At 46.3% G+C, this 21,718-nt stretch overlaps 1 protein-coding gene across 1 annotated transcript in view; it reads left to right on the top strand.

The window, feature by feature from the left end:
* Positions 1–21,718, top strand: part of LRRC9 (leucine rich repeat containing 9) — a 1,004,248-nt gene that overhangs the window by 353,919 nt on the left and 628,611 nt on the right. Inside the window, 1 exon segment of the mRNA XM_029598189.1 lies at positions 20,214–20,345. Coding sequence (XP_029454049.1) covers positions 20,214–20,345 — 132 coding nt within the window.

Raw genomic sequence — 21,718 nt, 5'->3', positions numbered from 1 at the left:
AACTCAATATGCCTATCGATCTGTGCATCTGAGTGAGTTTATTTTTTAATTGTTTTATTTTTTACTGTTTGTCAATGTAGTTTAAAAATATAACCATTCTATTGTTCAAGCATAATCAAGAACTAAAATGCGCATTTTATTTATTTTTTTGAAACATAATGCTGATTTTATAGATTGAATGCAAAAGGGATCCTAAGATGTTTTAGATTAATTTGAATTACAACCCGCGTTTTTTTAACATACGGGCACTTCTTAAGCCACTCCCAATCGGCATGATTGACAGTTTTTTTGGCATGTTTTTCATCTCTATTTAAATGACAACACTGTGACAGCAGCGTTTTTCAAAAAGTCCTTGAGGTATTGCAACGGAGACTACTCGTTATTGCATCAGTTATAATGTAAGTTTCATTTTCTATTAGTGACTTTTTTTGAATTTATTAGCACGAGAGTTTATTTTACTTTTGGCGGCAGTTCACTTTTAGTCACAGTTTTGAATCGAACTGCTGAGCTTTCAATTAACGTTTTTGCTTGCGAATTTGTTTGGTTTGTGCTATTCATTAACCATCTGAGTTTATTAAGTAGTATAGATATTTACAATACCAGGTATAATACAGTATACATACGTCAAACTTTAGAATGGATAAGATAATATTTGAATTGTCTGCTGTTTCAGTAGCGGCTTTCATAACGGAAAGTATTCGGTAGTATATTAATACCAATGCAAGTTATATTCAGGCGGATTTTAAAAGCCCTGCTCGCGTAAATCCGCCTGGATTTACGCGAGCAGGGCCTTGCGTGCTGGCGCGCCTATTTTCCATAGGCCGCCGGCGCGCGCAGAGCCCTGGGACGCGCGTAGGTCCCGGGGTTTTTGGAAGGGGGCGTGTCGGGGGTGGGGGCCGAACGACGCGGCGTTTTGGGGGCGGGATGAGGCGTTTCGGGGGCGGGCCCGAGGGCGTGGTTTCGGCTCGGGGCGTTCTGGGGGCGTGGCTGCGCCCTCCGGAACCGCCCCCGGGTCGGGTCTCGGTGCCCCAAGTAGCCCGCTGGCGCGTGTGGATTTACTTCTCCCTCCGGGAGGTGTAAATCCGTGGATAAAGGTAGGGGGGGTTTAGATAGGGCTGGGGGGGTGGGTTAGGTAGGGGAGGGAGGGGAAGGTGAGGGGAGGGCGAAAAAAAGTTCCCTCCAAGGCCGCTCCGATTTCGGAGCGGCCTCGGAGGGAACGGAGACAGGCTGCGCGGCTCAGCGCGCGCTGGCTGCCCAAAATCGGCAGCCTTGCGTGCGCCGATCCAGGATTTTAGAAGATACGCGCGGCTACGCGCGTATCTTATAAAATCCAGCGTACTTTTGTTCGCGCCTGGTGCGCGAACAAAAGTACGCGAACGCGCTTTTTTTTTTAAATCTACCCCATTAGCTTTAAGGTTCCCGTGCCATTCTTATAATGGTCACTTTTTTTATTCACTAGCATGGCGTTATAAGATTCTCATATATTGTGCAGTTAAAATCCTTTATTTATGCACGGAAGTCTGTTTTATTTTGGCGATATTTATTTATGAGATCTAACATCATGTATTTTAATTGGCTTTATAGCACTGAATCAAACGGCTGAGGTTCTATTTTATGGTTGGTAAACAATTTCTTGGGCTCGTGTTATTTAACAACTTTTTGTTTGTAATTACATTTTTAACACTGGGCACAGCACCGTGTGTATATATATGATTTTCACAATTTTTTATTTACAAAATTACACATAATAGATTACAATTTTTTTCACCAATTGTTTTTTTTGTCACTGGATGTTTTGGTCAGAATTATTATTTCTTTGTTGATTGATTCACAGACCACCAGAATATTAAAGTATTTGGTGTATTCATTCCGAGAAAGGTTTCTGAGATATATAAAGAGATTAACCTCACACAGGTGCAAACATAGTTTTGACACTATGGGCCTCATTTTCCAAGGAGTTACCGCATGTGATAATTCCGCAAATCGCTCTAACAGCAATTTTTAATTTTGTATTCAGGGGGCAGAGTTGGGGTGGAGCAAATGTAAAGTAGGGAGGATTTATCATGTGCTGTGAAACAGCCGCACTCTTAATGCGGCCAATAACTACACCTCTTTCATTTACGTTACGTTGTGTGTGAGAGAGAGAGAGAGAGAGAAAGAGAATGTGCCTTGCCTATAGTGCCTCCTCCCTAGACAGGTATTTGTATCCCTATGGGAGGCCCACCTAGTAACTCAAAGTGAGGGTTAAGTATTAGTGTAGGGGGTTAGGGGCCACTTTCACATTCAACATGAGACGTACGAACAGAACAGTGGTCTCTTGTGAAGATTTGATGACCTACGGAGTGAGGAAACTCACTCCAAGATGAGATTTGTGCAATGTTCTCTCTACCTAGCTTGTTGTTACCCAGGTAGAGAGTCCATCAAGCTAGGGATACTAGTGGAACCGGTTAGCTCAGGAGACCTTGGTATGCACATCTAATAGAACAGAGATTCAATCAACCTCTAAAATGTCTAGAACCAGAGATCTTGTAATCTAAGGCCCATTATTATTGTAGGACCAGTTTCCAATTTTATCTCACAACATGACTAAAGAGGTCTAGTTAATAAAGGCTTTTCATCTTCCTTACTATCATCTTTATCATAAGCAAAATATGACAATATAATAATAAAAGATCACTTCCTTAGTATATATTCATGTTTAGCATTATTTTGAATCATTTTTCAAAGCTTCATTAAACTCTCCTAGCCATGCAGATATTTCTGCAATTTTAGTTTCTCTACAGAAAGCGACTAGCAAAAGTTTTTCAGTGCACTATTGAATTTGCATGCATTTATCAATAATATTATGTTACAAAGGCAGAATCAAGGGAAACTGTTACTTTATAAGAGTTAGAACCTAGGCATTTCCTAAAGAGCAGTTTTATCCACTATGGATACTAAATTTGTTCATGAAGACTTCAGTAACGACGCCTTTTGATCCTAGGCATCTTTGTCCATAGCAAGTTGGACAAAGAAGTTAAGAACAGCACATATGTTCAAATAAAATCAAGCTCTATCAGAAATCGGAGCCCATTCAACTAGATATCATTCATTTTCTTGGATGTAAGTAGGAGCTCTATATCTGGCCAAGCTTTGCAAAGTAGCCACATAATCCAAAGTAGCCACATAATCCATTTATTATCAAAGCGTTACAGATAGGATGTTTTATCCCAGGACAAGCAGGATGATAGTCCTCACATATGGGTGACATCATCAATGGAGCCCTATCACGGAAAACTTTCTGTCGATGTTTCTAGAAACTTTTGACTGGCATCCTGAGCCCACTGAGCATTCCCAGCATGCCATGATATTCTCAGCCACAGGGGGTCTCCCTTCAGTCTTCGTTTATTACTGCTGTTTTCAGCATCGCAGAACAGGAACCCTGTGTGAAATTCTTCACACAATTTCTGACTAAAAATCAGATGAAAATTTCATTTTTTCTCTCCTACATCGGGGTCTCTCTTTACCACCGGCCAGTGAGTACAACATCCCTTCCGACTCTTTTCGAGTTTCCACAACTTTTAGTCACATATCCATCAACGGCTGTCGTTGTGATCATGGCTACAGGCTTTAAAAAATGCCCCAAATATAATCGCACAATGTCAATTATGGATCCACACCTTGAGTGTGTTCTCTGTTTGGGGCAGTCCCATGATGTTTCATCCTGCCCAAAATGTGCAGAAATGATTGCCAAAGGTTGGAAAGCACAGCAAGAAAAAATGGAACATTTGTTCCACATCCAATTGTTACCTTCCACATCGACGTCCACTCAGTCATCTCCGGCCGGAGTTTCGAAAAGGATAATCCTTAAAAAACATCATCTGGAGGGTTCAGGGGACTGGTCGTCACCAATAAAGTCGGCATCGGGCCTTGAAAAAGCCAAGGAGCACCGATCTAAACATCGCCATCGACAAGATCACAAAAGCAGAGAGTAACCTGAGCAAAGGTTAAACTCAGATTCTCTATTTTAAGGGAGAAATATCTTAAGAAAGCTTCAGCAGAAAGTTTTATCAGAAATAAGAGAACAGGATTTGGTCTTACAAGTTAAATTTCTGGCAAACTGTAATAAACCCTTAGTATTGTTACCTAGTGTCTTAATTTTGTTTGAATAGAAGGGTTTTTTTTGTTTGTTTTTTTTTTGCTTCAAGAGTATCTGCTTGGTATTTTGCAAGCAAAGATCTGAATTTAGAGGCAGTGGTTGATGAGAGGGATTTCCACCAAAGACACTCTGTTTTCCTAAGGGATGTCCAAAGAGAAATGAGAAATGGAGTAAACCAAGGACTTCCTGGTATGAATAATGGGTCTAAGTGGTGCAATGTGATCAAGTAAAAAAGAAACAGAATTAAGCCAGCCGGACGCAAGGTCGTCAAGGTCGTTAGAAGGCATAGGGTCTAAAACAGACAATGAATTATGAGAAAATTTAGAGCTGTCAATAAAGCCTCAGTGAAATTGGGAGGCAGAGGCTTTCGAGTCACAGGGGTTCTTGGACAATGATATTAAAAAACTAATCAAAAAATGATCAGACCAAGACACCTTGGTAATCAACAGAGTATCTGAAGGGAGTTGAAAACAATAATTATTCACAAAAATGAAATCAAGCATGTGTCCCAAACGATGAGTGGGAGTATTACCCAATTGAGGCCAGCCTAACAATGAAACAATATCGAGAAATAGAGTACACTTACTAGATTGAAAAATAGCATTGAAAGGCAAATAAAAATCACCAAGAATAATCATGTTGTTTAGATTTACTTTAAGTGAGAAGTAACTGCTCAAAGAAAGGAGACAAATTAGCTTGTAACAATTTTGGCGGACAATAAGTAAGAGACAGAAAAACTTGAAGTGTACATAAGTAGAAATTCAAAAGAAGAATTACAGCTAAGATTTTAAAATTTAGGGTTCCAATGTTCCTTATACACAATTAACAAACCCCCACCCTTACCGTTTGCTCGTGACTAGGAATGATAGGAGTAAGTGGGAGGACAGATTTGATTGAGAGTAACAAAATCCGATGCAAGAAACCAACTTTTTGTTTCACATAAGAAATCAGGTTTTTCTGTTTGCATTAAATCATAAACAAGTTGTAATTTCTTTTTGATTGATTGAATAATAATCAGCATAAATTTAGCATCAATTAAACTAGTATTGGCCGAAGAAACAGATGGCAGAATCTTGATTAAACAAAATGGCCGGCGAGGTTTCCGAAATTGACTAACACCATACCTGTCATGACCTGAAATAACCAGGATAAAAACTAAGTGGGAAATTGCACATCAGAAAGCAAATTTGAAGAGTCAAGGGCCTCATTGGCACTCATTGCGCATGAAAGAGCGCACAAAGAAGCTCACTCAGGCCTTGTATTGACTACTGCAGATTAAACGCTATCACCATGGAAAGATCAGTATCCTGTACCATTAATCTGGGAATTCTTTGACCGGCTCCAAGGGGCTAGGATCTTTACAAAACTAGATCTGAGGGGCTACAATCTAGTTCAAATTAAACCTGGTGATGAATGGAAGACAGCATTCAGCACTCAGGACGGCCATTATTAATAAATAATAATGCCTTTCAGGCTATGTAATGCCCTGGCTGCCTTCCAAAAAATGATGAATGAGATTTCCCGGGATCTTCTCTATGTCTGTATTGTCATATACCTTGATGACATCCTCATAAGAACATAAGAACATAAGAAAATGCCATACTGGGTCAGACCAAGGGTCCATCAAGCCCAGCATCCTGTTTCCAACAGTGGCCAATCCAGGCCATAGGACCTGGCAAGTACCCAAAAACTAAGTCTATTCCATGTAACCATTGCTAATGGCAGTGGCTATTCTCTAAGTGAACTTAATAGCAGGTAATGGACTTCTCCTCCAAGAACTTATCCAATCCTTTTTTAAACACAGCTATACTAACTGCACGAACCACATTCTCTGGCAACAAATTCCAGAGTTTAATTGTGCGTTGAGTAAAAAAGAACTTTCTCCGATTAGTTTTAAATGTGCCCCATGCTAACTTCATGGAGTGTCCCCTAGTCTTTCTACTATCCGAAAGAGTAAATAACCGATTCACATCTACCCGTTCTAGACCTCTCATGATTTTAAACACCTCTATCATATCCCCCCTCAGTCGTCTCTTCTCCAAGCTGAAAAGTCCTAACCTCTTTAGTCTTTCCTCATAGGGGAGTTGTTCCATTCCCCTTATCATTTTGGTAGCCCTTCTCTGTACATTCTCCATCGCAATTATATCTTTTTTGAGATGCGGCGACCAGAATTGTACACAGTATTCAAGGTGCGGTCTCACCATGGAGCGATACAGAGGCATTATGACATTTTCCGTTTTATTCATCATTCCTTTTCTAATAATTCCCAACATTCTGTTTGCTTTTTTGACTGCCGCAGCACACTGAACCGACGATTTCAATGTGTTATCCACTATGACACCTAGATCTCTTTCTTGGGTTGTAGCACCTAATATGGAACCCAACATCGTGTAATTATAGCATGGGTTATTTTTCCCTATATGCATCACCTTGCACTTATCCACATTAAATTTCATCTGCCATTTGGATGCCCAATTTTCCAGTCTCACAAGGTCTTCCTGCAATTTATCACAATCTGCTTGTGATTTAACTACTCTGAACAATTTTGTGTCATCTGCAAATTTGATTATCTCACTCGTCGTATTTCTTTCCAGATCATTTATAAATATATTGAACAGTAAGGGTCCCAATACAGATCCCTGAGGCACTCCACTGTCCACTCCCTTCCACTGAGAAAATTGCCCATTTAATCCTACTCTCTGTTTCCTGTCTTTTAGCCAGTTTGCAATCCACGAAAGGACATCGCCATACTGGGTCAGACCATTTTCTCTAAAGACCTCAGCTCTATCATCATGATATCATCATGTCTACTTCTACAGTGGCTGCGAGAAAACAATATACACTAAACATGAGAAGTGCCTGGGGTATATCGTATCCAGAAAAGACATTCACAAGTATCCCAAGAAGGTTAAAAGCATCCAGGACTGCCCCGTTCAGTAGGACTGCGAGCCCTACAAAGATTTCTGGGATTCGCCAACTATTACCACTACGTCATTGCAAATTACTCAAGGATTGCAGCCCCTCTCATGGCCCTCACCAAAGCAGTAGCAGCCTTTCAAGAACTAAAGGATGCCTTCTTAAAGAAACCCTGTCTTCATCACCTGGACCTTACATGACCCTTCATCTTAGAAGTGGACACCTCTACAGTGGGTGTAGGGGCCTGTTGCAGTCTGACACTGCAGGCGAGGGAGTGGACCCTTGGGCCGGCCCACCTAGGATGACAGGGTAGGCCGGGAGGCGGAGCCACAGGCTGGCGGTGTTCACCCGGGAACCAGGAACCCCCCAGGAGGAGCCCGTAGGGTCCTGGAACCTTGGGACTTGGGCAATAGGCTGAATGTCCAGTGGCAGGGATGGCCTTAGGCCGGAGCTGTAGCAAAAGAAGTCCAAAGGTATTTGGTAGTCTGGGAATCGGCTGTACAGGCCGAGGGCCAGCTGATGGCAGGACAGCGGGCGGCAGCGGGGACTGTAGCTAACCGGATACTGAGGCAGGGTCTGTAGTAAGCTGGATCTGAAGCAGGCTGTAGACTGGAACGGAGTCTGTAGCTGGCTGGAACTGAAGCAGGCTGTAGACTGGAACGGAGTCTGTAGCCGGCTGGAACTGAAGCAGGCTGTGGACTGGAACAAAGTCTGTAGCAGGTTGGAACTGAAGCAGGCTGTAGACTGGAACGGAGTCTGTAGCCTGCTGGAACTGAAGCAGGCTGTGGACTGGAACAAAGTCTGTAGCAGGTTTGAACTGAAGCAGGCTGTAGGCTGGAACAAGGTCGAGAACAAGCCGGGGTCAGAGGCAGGCAGCAGACAGAAGCGAAGTCGGGAACGAACCAAGGTCAGAGGCAGGTGGCAGGCTGAAGCGAGTCAAAAGCAGTCCAAGGGTCAAAGGCAGGAACAACGAACAGACAATGCGCAACTCAGAACTACTAGGCAGTAGTGAACCTCGTTGCAAGGCAAGGAGAAGGAGTCCGGGCGCCGGTTATATTGGCCTTAGGGCGTGACGTCATCAGCGCAGGCGGGGCCAGACTTCCGGGAGCTGTGCGCACAAAGTGGGCGTCCTCGCGCGTGCGCAAGGCAGCGGAGAGAAGGGCAAGCAATGGCAGCCGCCACGTGGAGCAGGCAGTGCCGCCGGGGTCCCAGCCACACGGAACGTGGCATTTCCAGCGGCGGAGGTAGGCACCGTTCAGTCCTAGCGGAGGGGAAGTGGCGGAGACCGCAACAGTACCCCCCCCCCTTTACGGCCCCTCTTGAGAGGCCCCGGTTTTCCTGGATGGTCCTGATGGAACTGCTGCAATAAGTTTTTGTCGAGGATATTGCGGCTGGGTTCCCAGGTGTTATCCTCATCACCGCAGCCCTCCCACGCAAGTAGATATTCCCATCTACGGTTGTGGAAGCGGACGTCCAAGACCTCACGCACCTGGTAATTGGGGTCGTCGTCAATGGCTGTTGAAGTAGGATCCGGGGGCGTACGGTGATAGCGAGAGAGGACCACGGGTTTAAGCAGGGACACATGGAAGACATTGTGGATTCGGAGAGTTGAAGGCAGTCTCAGCCGATATGAAACCAGACCCACTCTCTCAGCAACCTGGAATGGCCCACAGAACCTGGGTGCAAATCTCCGTGATGGGAGGCGGAGATGGATGTTCCTGGTGCTGAGCCAGACTCGATCTCCCGGCTGATAGGTAGGAGCTGGTCGTCAGTGGCGGTCGGCCGCTTGTTTGGCGGACGCGGCTGAGCAGCGTAGCTGGTTCTGGGTCCTGTGCCACAATGTCCTCAGTTGCTGCGCTGTTAATTGAACGGCAGGCGAGGCGCTGGGGATAGCCAGAGGGAGCGGAGGTCTTAGTGGTTTCCCGTAGACAAGCTGGAACGGGGATTTGCCGGTGGCGGCGTGAGCTTGGTTATTGTAGGCGAACTCGGCCCAGAGCAGTAGTTCCGACCAGTTATCTTGTTTTTCATTAACAAAGGCTCGGAGGTAGGCCTTCAGGGTCCGATTCATTCTCTCTGTCTGCCCGTTACTCTATGGGTGAAAGGCTGTGGAGAAGCTGAGCTTTACCTTAAAGCACTTGCAGAGAGCTCTCCAATAGCGTGCTACAAACTGGGGTCCCCGTCGGAGACTATATCTTGTGGGAGACCATGTAGCCTGAACACATGCTGAGCAAAGAGAAGGGCCAGTTCGAGCGCTGAAGGAAGCTTAGGCAAGGGAACTAGGTGCACCATCTTTGAGAAGCGGTCAACGGTAACCCAGATGACTGTATGACCGCAAGACGAGGGTAAGTCCACCACAAAGTCCGTAGCTAGGTGGGTCCAGGGTTCGGTGGGGACTGGTAGTGGTTGCAGGAGACCGCAAGGGGATCCAGGGCTGGGCTTTTGACGGGCGCAGGTGGAGCAGGAACTCACATAGGTGTAGACATCCCGTCGGATGTTGGGCCACCAGTAGAAGCGGTTAATAAGTTCTAGAGTTCTTTCGCGCTCTGCGTGCCCTCCAATGAGGGAATCATGAGCCCAGCGTAATGCCGTTAGGCGATCCTTGCGAGGAACTACAGTCCTATCCTGAGAGAGGACCGTCAAAGCGGACAGGCGAACCTTACTCGGGTCCAGGATAAATTGAGGAGGTTCTTGATCTTCCTCGACGCACGAAGTTCGGGAGAGAGCATCAGCTCGGAGGTTCTTGGCCACTGGCCGGTATTGCAGGACAAAGTCGAAACGACTGAAAAACAAGGCCCAGCGGGCTTGGCAGGGGTTCAGTCGTTGAGCCTGCGACAGGAACTCCAGGTTCTTGTGGTCTGTGTATACGGTGGTTGTATGCAGGGACCCCTCGAGCCATTGTCTCCACTCTTCAAAGGCGAGCTTAATCGCCAACAGCTCCTTGTCCCCGATGGAGTAATTGCTCTCGGCTGGAGAAAACTTCCTGGAGAAGTAGGAGCAGGGGAGGAGTTGACCAGAGTCGGAGTGTTGGCTGAGAACCGCCCCAACCGCTATACTGGAGGCGTCGACTTCCACAATGAAAGGTCTGGAGGGATCTGGATGCCGGAGGCAAACATCCGAAAGAAATGCCTCTTTTAAGTCAGAGAAGGCTGCCACTGCAGCGTCAGGCCAGTTCTTGGCGTCGGCTCCCTTGCGGGTCAGGGCCGTGAGCGGAGCAACTCGATGCGAGTACCGTGGGCTAAAATGTCTATAAAAGTTAGCGAAGCCCAGGAATCGCTGGAGGGCTTTGAGACCCATGGGCTGAGGCCACTTGGTGATGGCCGCTACTTTCTCTGGGTCCATGCGGAAACCGGTGGAGGAAATGATGTATCCCAGGAAGGGCAAGGACTCAGCCTCGAAAGTACACTTCTCCAGCTTGGCATACAAATGGTTGTCTCGGAGGGCCTGAAGAACCTGTGTAACGTGGCGACGATGGGTGTCCATATCTTTGGAAAAGATAAGCACGTCGTCCAGGTAGACTATGACATGTGAGTGGAGCATGTCGTGCAGTACCTCATTCATGAGGTGCTGGAAGACGGCGGGGGCATTGCAGAGTCCAAAGGGCATTACCAGATACTCGTAATGCCCATCCCTGGTATTAAATGCCGTCTTCCATTCGTCCCCTGGGCGAATACGGACAAGGTTGTAGGCCCCTCTGAGATCCAACTTCGTGAAGATGCGGGCACCCTGTAGATGGTCCAAAAGTTCCGGGATCAACGGGAGGGGATACCGGTCTCGTTTGGTGATGGCATTCAAGCCACGATAGTCGATACACGGCCGGAGAGAGCCATCCTTTTTGGCCACAAAGAAGAATCCGGCACCAGCAGGCGAGCGAGAAGGGCGGATGAACCCCTTGGCTAGGTTCTCCGTCACATATTGGGACATGGCCTTGGTTTCTGGTAACGACAGAGGATACACTCGGCCACGAGGAGGCGTGGTGCCCGGCAATAGGTCAATAGGGCAATCAAAAGGCCGGTGTTGGGGAAGAATCTCCGCCATTTCCTTGGAGAAAACGTCCTCAAAGTTTTGGTATGGCTCAGGTAGGAGCTGTGAGGAGCAGATGTGCAGAGGTTTGGGTGGACGTGGGAGCTGTAGACAGTGTTCAAAGCAGGCAGGACTCCAACGGACCAGTTGGAAGTTATCCCATTGTATTACGGGAGAATGCTGACGTAACCAGGGTAGTCCCAAAACCAACGGGTGCACCGCTCGCTCCAAGAGGAGCAGGGAGATCTCCTCCGAGTGAAACAGGCCCGTTTGCAGTGTCAAGGGGGCCGTGGAGCAGGTAATTACCCCAGGAAGCAGGGTGCCTCGGATCGAGGAGATCCGCAGCGGGGGAACCTTCTGAAGAGTAGGAAGGGAAAGCTGAGTCACCAGATCGGCCACAATAAAATTCCCCTCAGCACCGGAGTCAATGAAGGCACGGATCTGGAGTTCCCCACCAGGGTATTTCAGAGTTACTGGTAGCGTGCAAAGAGGAGCTGATCCAGTAGCGCCTAGGTGTAGCTCCTCAGTGTAACCTAGACATGGCCGTTTCCCGGACGCTCCGGGCAAGTAGCAAGAAAGTGCCCCTTGCCTCCACAATAGAGGCAGAGGCCTAGGGAGCGACGTCTCCTCCTTTCTTCAGGGGTAAGTGGAGATTTGCCCAATTGCATGGATTCCCCACTAGGCACAGTGGGAGGAGGAGCCTTGGGAGCAGGTGTTCTGGAGGAGGTGTTCTGGAGGAGGTAGACAGCTGTGGTGGGGCTCGGCGACTCGAGCGGGTTTCTTTATCCCGTTGTTGAAGGCGGCGATCCACGCTACCAGCAATGTCCATAAGATCATTTAAGTCCTCCGGAAGATCCCGACCTGCTAGCTCATCCTTGATGCGGCCTGCCAGGCCCTCGAGGAAGATTCCTTTAAGGCAATCGTCTTGCCAGCCGACCTCCATGGCCAGGGTCCGGAAGTCTATGATGTACTCAGCCACCGGGCGTATCCCTTGCCTGAGGTGCAAGAGCTCCGAGGCCGCGGTGGATCGGCGTGCAGGATCATCGAAGGCAAGGCGGAAGTTAAGGAGGAATTCTTGTAGGTTCTGCAGCAAGGGATCCTGACGTTCCCACAAGGGTGAAGCCCAGTCGAGGGCCTTGCCATCCAGCAGGGAGAAAATAAACGCTACCTTGGCTGCGTCCGAGGGAAACTGCGCAGGCAGGAGAGTGAAACGCACATGGCACTGATTTAGGAAACCACGGCATGTCTTGCTGTGCCCGGCGTACCGGGTAGGCGTGGGTAGCTGCGTTACTGAAGCTGAAGTGGATGTGGGTGCCGGAGGCAACTGCCGAGTGGAAACTTCGAGACGAGAGACCAACTGTTCCACAGTGGCAGCGAGGGTATCAATGCAGTGCTGTTGCTGCTGGAGGCGTTGAGCCATCCCTGGAATGGCCTGCAGGCTTGGGGCCTCGCCGAGTCCATGGCCTTGCAAACTGTTGCAGTCTGACACTGCAGGCGAGGGAGTGGACCCTTGGGCCGGCCCACCTAGGATGACAGGGTAGGCCGGGAGGCGGAGCCACAGGCTGGCGGTGTTCACCCGGGAACCAGGAACCCCCCAGGAGGAGCCCGTAGGGTCCTGGAACCTTGGGACTTGGGCAATAGGCTGAATGTCCAGTGGCAGGGATGGCCTTAGGCCGGAGCTGTAGCAAAAGAAGTCCAAAGGTATTTGGTAGTCTGGGAATCGGCTGTACAGGCCGAGGGCCAGCTGATGGCAGGACAGCGGGCGGCAGCGGGGACTGTAGCTAACCGGATACTGAGGCAGGGTCTGTAGTAAGCTGGAACTGAAGCAGACTGTAGACTGGAACGGAGTCTGTAGCCGGCTGGAACTGAAGCAGGCTGTGGACTGGAACAAAGTCTGTAGCAGGTTTGAACTGAAGCAGGCTGTAGGCTGGAACAAGGTCGAGAACAAGCCGGGGTCGGAGGCAGGCAGCAGACAGAAGCGAAGTCGGGAACGAACCAAGGTCAGATGCAAGCGGCAGGCTGAAGCGAGTCAAAAGCAGTCCAAGGGTCAAAGGCATGAACATCAAACAGACGATGCGCAACTCAGAACTACTAGGCAGTAGTGAACCTCGTTGCAAGGCAAAGAGAAGGAGTCCGGGCGCCGGTTATATCGGCCTTAGGGCGTGACGTCATCAGCGCAGGCGGGGCCAGACTTCCGGGAGCTGTGCGCACAAAGTGGGCGTCCTCGCGCGCACAAGGCAGCGGAGAGACGGGCAAGCAATGGCGGCCGCCACGTGGAGCAGGCAGCGCCGCCGGGGTCCCAGCCACGCGGAATGCGGTGTTTCCAGCGGCGGAGGTAGGCACCGTTCAGTCCTAGCGGAGGGGAAGCGGCGGAGACCGCAACAGAGGCCATAGTAAGCCAATATTCGCCAAAGGGAGTTCTCCATCCTTGCTCGTTCTTCTCAAAAAGGTTCTCACCAGCTGAATGCAACTATGGCATAGGGGACAGAGGGCTCCTTGTGCTCAAGTTAGCGCTAGAAGAGTGACATCATTGGCTAGAAGGTGCTCAGCATCATTTTTCTATATATTAGGATCATAAAAATCTAAAACACCTCCATCATGCCCAACGACTGAATACGCAACAGGTTCGCTGGTCTCTGTTCTTTGCATGTTTTGATTATGAACTGAGATATCCTCCAGCTCTTTCACGCTCCTTCCAGGCTGAGGACATCCCAGAACCTCATTGCCCTGGCCAGGATCCTCCTAGCTACTTCCATGACCATCCCTCCAGGGAAGATTGTTGTTCCCATTCATCTCCGTGAAAAGGTATTAAAATGGTCCCATGACTCCTGTGTTGCAGGTCATCCTGGATGGGCACGAATCCTTGCACGGCTTCAACAATACTATTGGTGGCCTCAGATATAGCAAGATGTTAAAGCCTAAGTGGATTCTTGCCCCAGCTGCATACATCAGAAAGCCCTGTTGTGCTGTCCCTGGGACTGTTACAGCCGTTGCCAGCCCCCAGAGAACCCTGGACCCACATGTCCACCAATTTTATCATGGTCCTCCCTCTCTCAGAAGGCGCCACCATAATCTGGGTGTTTATCGACTACTTCTCAAAGATGACTCACTTTGTTCCATTCCCGGGTCTTCCTTCCACTCCGAAGTTAACACACCTCTTTATGCTCCATGTTTTCCGTTTGCACGGACTACCCAAGCACATCATGTCAGAACGAGGAGTGCAGTTCATGGTGAAATTCTGGTGTTCTTTGTATATAAAATTTGATATTGCCTTGGACTTCACAACTGCATACCACCCACAGGGAAATGGTCAATCCGAGCATACCATCCAAATGCTCAAAATCTTCCTCTGGGCCTATGCCAACGAAAGCCAAGATAATTGGGCTTCCCTTCTGCCTCGGGCAGAGTTCCCTCAAAATTCCCATGTCAGCAGTACAACATGGCCATCGCCATTTCAAGTGCTCTATGGGACGCAGCCCTTGCCTCCTCTACCTTTCCGCATGGCTGTGCTATTGCCAGCAGCTCAGCTATCTGCCCAGGAACTCCAGGACTTCTGGACCCGCACCAACATCCTCATTCAAAAGGCAGCCAAAAGGGCCAAAAAGACCACAGATGCACACAAGAGACTGGCTTCTCTATTGAAAGTGGGTGAGAAGGTGTGGCTAAGCAACCACTACGTACGCCTCAGAGTGCCCTCCATGCAGCTTGCTCACTGGTATATCGGCCCCTTCACCATTCTCCGCCAGGTAGAACCTGTGTCCTACAAGCTGAACTACCATCCATGTTTGGTATACACCTCGTGTTTCAGAATCATTATTGAAGCCTCTAATACTCTCCTGGCCCTCAAGAGCACCACCTAAACCTCAAAAAATCTCCAGCGAAGACAGCACGATTTATGAAGTGAAGGAGATCTTACATTCTCAATGTCAGGGCAAGAGATAGGAATACCTCATCTCCTGGAAGGAGTATGGCCCCAAGGAAAATACCTAGGAGCCTGCTTCCAACATTCTGGATGCCAACCTGCTGAAGGAATTTCACACTTTACACCCTAGGAAGCCAAGACCCTCAGGGAGGGGGTTTAAGAGGGGTAGTAGAATTGCATTCAGCGGTCCACAGGGCAGGGTCACACCGCCAACTTAACTCCAGCCCTGAGCCCGGAATAACTTTTCTGATGCAGGGGAAGACCTCCCCGTGGATGTGTAGCAGACTGCCATGCTCAACCTGCCTCCTCCACTGCCCTCTCCAACGCCGAGGAGGACCTCTGCCTGTATGCGTGGCAGGCCACTGTTCCTAGCCTACCTCCAATGCCGCATTAGCCTTGGGATCCTCCTAGAGTGCTTGTACCCAACAACATCCCTCTTAAAGGGCTCGTGGCGGGAAAACACCAGAGGCGCCCAATGATGATGTCACCAACAGAGGCCTATAAAAGGCCACCTTGACAGCACTTCCTTGCCTTGGCAATAGTCAGCTACCCTGCCTAGTGCTAGTTGCCAGTTTGAGTTACTGGTCTTCATTTCTGTGTTCCTGGTCTTCGTACCTGTGTGCATGATCTTCTTTCCTGCATTTCTGGTCTTCATCTTGACAGTTTCTGGTCATCTTCTCTGAGTTCCATGTCTTTGTTTTGTGGTCAGTCTTCAGTTCTTCATTCTGTGGTCAGTCTTTTGTCCTTCAGTGTCTCCTCATTCCATCCTATACTGCTCCTTGCCCCCCAGTCTACCTATCCGCCATGTCTTCCCTCGGACAGATCTCTGGTTCTGACCTCAGCCTTCTGAAATTCAACTATGACTGAACTCCACCTGCCACTGACCACCGCGTGAGTCTCGATTTTGACTGCACTCCACCTGTCTCTGACCACTGCCTGACTCTCGACCACGTCTAAATGCCATCGGCCTTGATCGCTGCTGCCCCCGACTATGCCTGTGCTTAACATGCCCCAGACCCTCACATGTGACTTGTCTGTCTCCATGGAGCTCCACCTTGTCCACAGAGACCTGCGCCTAAGCCCTGCCAGCCCCAGCACCTGAGGGCTCAACCTAAGGGGAGCAATGTCTGGTAGGCTCCAGTTGGGCCTCTGTCACAACCAGCTCCACCAGCCAGTGGGGACCTGCAGGGCTCCTCCCTTCAGGTTGCGCCAACTCCACCTCGGTCCAAGGGTCCATGCTTGCAACAGTCTGCAGACTTGATTCTCAGGAAGGCTTTCAAGTGAGGAGGTCATAGAATATAAATCTGACCTCTTGAAATTTAAAAAGCATTTACAGGGAAAACTTAACATAAACTGAGTACCAAATGCAACAGCATTTTGGTGTAGCAAAATAAATTGTTCATATCTCTCTTGGGTAATCTGGAGATATCTAGAAAAATCATGAAAAGTTGTTCCTTATCACGAAAATATGTTTTTAACATCCCATCACAGTCTGCATGGGAAACACTGAAAACCAGCAGAGAAGCCATATTAATATTTTCTTCCACTGGCTTTTCTAATAACTGACTTGCATCCAAACTGTCAGTAAAATGTCAGTAAAATGATGTAATTGTTTAATTGTTTGATGTAATTTTCCAATCTTGTTTCTGTGTAAACCGAAGTGGTATGTACTAGTACATGAACTCCGGTATATAAAAGCCTTTAAATAAATAAATAAATAAATAAATAAAAGATTGAACAACTGAGGCCTCTCCCCCAACATTCTGACCTAGACTGGAGACTGTCGGAGACAGGATACTGAGATTGATAGACTGTTCTGACCCAGCATAAGAACATAAGAAATTGCCATGCTGGGTCAGACCAAGGGTCCATCAAGCCCAGCATCCTGTTTCCAACAGAGGCCAAACCAGGCCACAAGAACATGGCAAATACCCAAACACCAAGAAGATCCCATGCTACTGATGCAATTAATAGCAATGGCTATTCCCTAAGTAAACTTGATTAATAGCAGTTAATGGACTTCTCCTCCAAGAACTTATCCAAACCTTTTTTGAACCCAGCTACACTAACTGCACTAACCACATCTTCTGGCAACAAATTCCAGAGCTTAGTTGTGCGTTGACTGAAAAATAATTTTCTCCGATTAGTCTTAAATGTGCTATTTGCTAACTTCATGGAATGCCCCCTAGTCCTTCTATTATCCAAAAGAGTAAATAACCGATTCACATCTAGTTGTTCAAGACTTCTCATGATCTTAAAAACCTCTATCAAAGCCCCTCTCAGCCATCCATTCTCCAAGCTGAACAGCCCTAACCTCTTCAGCCTTTCCTCATAGAGGAGCTGTTCCATCCCCTTTAACATTTTGGTTGCCCTTCTCTGTACCTTCTCCATCGCAACTATATCTTTTTTGAGATGCGGCGACCAGAATTGTACACAGTATTCAAGGTGCGGTCTCACCATGGAGCGATATAGAGGCATTATGACATTTTCTGTTTTATTAACCATTCCCTTCCTAATAATTCCTAACATTCTGTTTGCTTTTTTGACTGCTGCAGCACACTGAGCTGACGATTTCAAAGTATTATCCACTGTGATGCCTAGATCTTTTTCCTGGGTTTAGCTCCTAATTTGGAACCTAACATCGTGTAACTACAGCAAGGTTATTTTTCCCTATATGTAACAACTTGCACTTGTCCACATTAAATTTCATCTTCCATCTGGATGCCCAATCTTCCAGTCTTGCAAGATCCTCCTGTAATATATCACAATCCACTTGTGATTTAACTACTCTGAAAAATTTTGTATCATCTGCAAATTTTAAACCTCACTCATCGTATTCCTTTCCAGATCATTTATAAATATATTGAAAACCATCGGTCCAAGAACAGATCCCTGAGGAACTCCACTGTTTACCCTTTTCCACAGAGAAAATTGACCATTTAATCCTACTCTCTGTTTCCTATCTTTTAACCAGTTTGTAATCCACGAAAGGACATCGCCTCCTATCCCATGACTTTTTAGTTTTCTTAGAAGCCTCTCATGAGGGACTTTGTCAAATGCCTTCTGAAAATCCAAATACACTACATCTACTGGTTCACCTTTATCCACATGTTTCTTAACCCCTTCAAAAAAAATGAATCAGATTTGTTAGGCAAGACTTCCCTTGAGTAAATCAATGTTGACTGTGTTCCTTTAAACCATGTCTCTCTATATGCTCTATGATTTTGATCTTTAGAATAGTTTCTATTATTTTTCCCGGCACTGAAGTCAGGCTCACTGGTCTATAGTTTCCCAGATGGCCCCTGGAGCCCTTTTTAAATATTGGGGTTACGTGGAGGAGGAGCCGGGTAGGCTAATAAGAACCAGCCTATGCCGGCGCGATGATTAAGCCGCGTGCGGTCAAGAGGTTTGCCCGGTTTGGAGCGGTTTGGAGCCAGAGATTATAGTTTTTAAAAGCGGCCGGATTGAGAACTCAGGGAAGCGAAATGTGAGTAACTTGCTGACAAATTGAAAGTAAATTTTGATAAGTTCTTACTGTGAATTAGTGTGTTAAATAAATTCCTCATATGTTGCTATGCCTCACACCAAGAGGAAAGCAAAGACGAGGGAGTTGTCAACGACCGCCATGACTGGTAATTTGCTTCAGCCCACTATCACAGACTGCTTTCATAACCCCACTAATACACCCGGAAGGGCCGCTAGTAGTCCAACACAGGAGCAGGTGTTGGACAACGAGGCATTCGAAACATCATTGACCCTGGGTGCCCCAGAGAAACCGGTCCCCCATCTGCAGAAGTGGAATTGGATTTGAATGCTTCTTTGCAAGACTCTTTTTCCCAGAATGCAGAAAAAACTGGAGGGACATTGCAACAGTTAAGAGGAAGTGAATTTCAAATATCTGTGGGTAGTAATGAGAAAGTCTCTATTATTGTTCCAAAAAAATTTTCAATGGATGAATTAGGATTCATGATGATTAAAATGCAAAAATCAATTAATAATTTAGCTAATACAATTCAGGAAGCTTTGAAACAAAACAATCAAATACAAGAAAAAGTAGATTCTTTGGGAAAAAAAAGTCAATACAATGGATATACAATTGGGAGATGTTCAAAAAGTCCAATTAAATCTAATTAAATGAGAAGAAGAGCATGAAAGTAAGATTGAGATATTGGAAAACCAGATGAAGATGTCTAATCTTAGATTATTGAATTTCCCAAAAAGCCACCTAATAAGTGGATAAGTGCAAGGTGATGCATATAGGAAAAAATAACCCTTGCTATAGTTACACAATGTTACGTTCTATATTAGGAGCTAGCACCCAAAAAAGAGATCTAGGCGTCATAGTGGATAATACTTTGAAATCGTCAGCTCAGTGTGCTGCAGCAGTCAAAAAAGGAATCAGAATGTTGGGAATTATTAGAAAGGGAATGGTGAATAAAACGGAAAATGTCATAATGTCTCTGTGCAGTTAGTGTAGCTGGGTTTAAAAAAGGATTGGATAAGTTCCTGGAGGAGAAGTCCATTACCTGCTATTAATTAAGTTGACTTAGAAAATAGCCACTGCTATTACTAGCATCAGTAGCATGGGATAGACTTAGTGTTTGGGTACTTTCCAGGTTCTTATAGCCTGGATTGGCCACTGTTGGAAACAGGATGCTGGGCTTGATGGACCCTTGTTAGCTACACTAACTGCACTAACCACATTGCCTGGCAGCAAATTCCAGAGTTTAATTGTGCGTTGAGTGAAAAAGAACTTTCTCTGATTAGTTTTAAATGTGCCACATGCTAACTTCATGGAGTGCCCCCTAGTTCTTCTATTATCCGAAAGAGTAAATATCCGATTCACATTTACCCGTTCTAGACTTCTTATGATTTTAAATACCTCTATCATATCCCCCCTCAGCTGTCTCTTCTCCAAGCTGAACAGTCATAACCTCTTTTGTCTTTCCTCATAGAGTAGCTGTTCCATTCCCTTTATTATTTTGGTTACATTGACCACCCTCCAGTCTTCAGGTACAATGGATGATTTCCTACAAGTCAACTAAACATACAGCAGCATGAGAAACAATGCTGCTGGCCAAATATCTCCAAACATTCAACCATTTACACAACTCTTGACTTTTGCAGAATAAAGGCCAAAATATTTGTATAATTTTATTGAGGTAATTTAATTTTTGCTCTGTTGAACTCAAATATATTCATCCGTTCTTTTAATAGAATTGAAACACTATACCAAGAAGAAGTTAAAAGAAAGCAAGAAAGTAAAGATCTGATAGTCCAATTTCTGTTGATTGAATTGGAAACAGTGGGAAACATTCGTTTTGAAGAAGGAACTCCATCGGATAACTGGTATATTTATTTTTTACATTTTTAAGTTAGCAAGTTAAATGTTTAGCAAGGTTAAGAAAGAAATATTTCTTAAGATTAGACACTCCCAGACTACGGTGTTCTTGGAGCATTCAAATGTAGACATATGAAATATGTTTTGAATTTATTGGAGCTTTTCTGACTTACAAAGTATGATGGTCTCATCTGTATGATGTTTTATTGTATTATAATATCATGATGCTAATTCCTATGGCACTGTTTCAAGTTCAAATTGGATTGGCCAGCAGTGATCCATTGCATAATTCTCTTCCAGTTCCACAAAGGTGGAAACCTAACTTGAAAATATGTATTTCTCCATGGAAATATACACAAACACACACACACACACACACTAGAAGAATCACTCATTCTATGCACAGAAGTGTTTGGGTATGTATTTTTGTGTTAGTGTATGCATATTTGTGAGTTTGAGTGTAAGTGAGAGAGAACGTGACTATGTATGAGATTGAGACTGTGTGTGTGTGTGTGTATGCATGCAAATGAGAGAAGGAGGCTATGTGTGTGTATTAGTGAGAAGAATGTGGCTGTGTGTATGTGAAAGAGAGAAAGGGAGGTTATGTGTGTAAATGAGAGATATGGTCTGTGCATTTGTGTGTGTTTGTATGAGAGAGTGTGTGTGAAAGAATGTGTATGTATATGTGTGTGGGTAAGAAAGAACATATATGTCTGGGTGCATGTATGTGTGGATGAGAGGAGAATGTGTATGTATGTGTCTGAGTGAGAAAATATGACTGTGTTTGTGTATGAGAGAGGACGACTGTATGTGTTTGAATGAGGTGTGTGGATTTGGATGAGCGAGAGAGGGAGACTTGTATGTATGTTTGTATGTGAGAGAAAATGTGACTGTGTTTGTTTGAGGGAAAGATAGTGGCTGTGCATGTGTGTTTTTGAATGAGAGAGGGAGGCTTTGTGAGAAAAGGTATGTGTATGGGGGAGAGAAAATTTAGCTTTCTCACAGGACAAGCAGGATGGTAGTCCTCACTTTTGGGTGACATCCCAGGATGGAGCCCAATCACGGGAACACTTTTGTCAAAGTTTCTAGAACTTTGACTGGCCCCTACTGGGCATGCCCAGCATGGCACTAACCCTGCAGCCAGCAGAGGTCCCCCTTCAGTCTTCTTTTTTCCGCGCAGAAGTTGCCACGTGGTTGAGGAGCTCTGCAAGTATTCCTGACAGGAATTTTCCTCACGGAATTATTTAAAGTTAAATTGCCCCACAGGGGTCCCTCCATTAACTTTTTTCAGTCCGTGGTACTCCGGTAAGTTTTTATCTGTTTTCCGTCGATTACCGTCAAGTTTGGCCCTCGCAGCCTACTGGCCGTCGACCATACCGTG

This window comes from Rhinatrema bivittatum, chromosome 4 (assembly GCF_901001135.1).
Source record: "Rhinatrema bivittatum chromosome 4, aRhiBiv1.1, whole genome shotgun sequence".
NCBI lineage: Eukaryota > Metazoa > Chordata > Amphibia > Gymnophiona > Rhinatrematidae > Rhinatrema > Rhinatrema bivittatum.
Note: the sequence above shows the minus strand (reverse complement) of the source record. Positions and strands in the feature narration are given on the sequence as shown.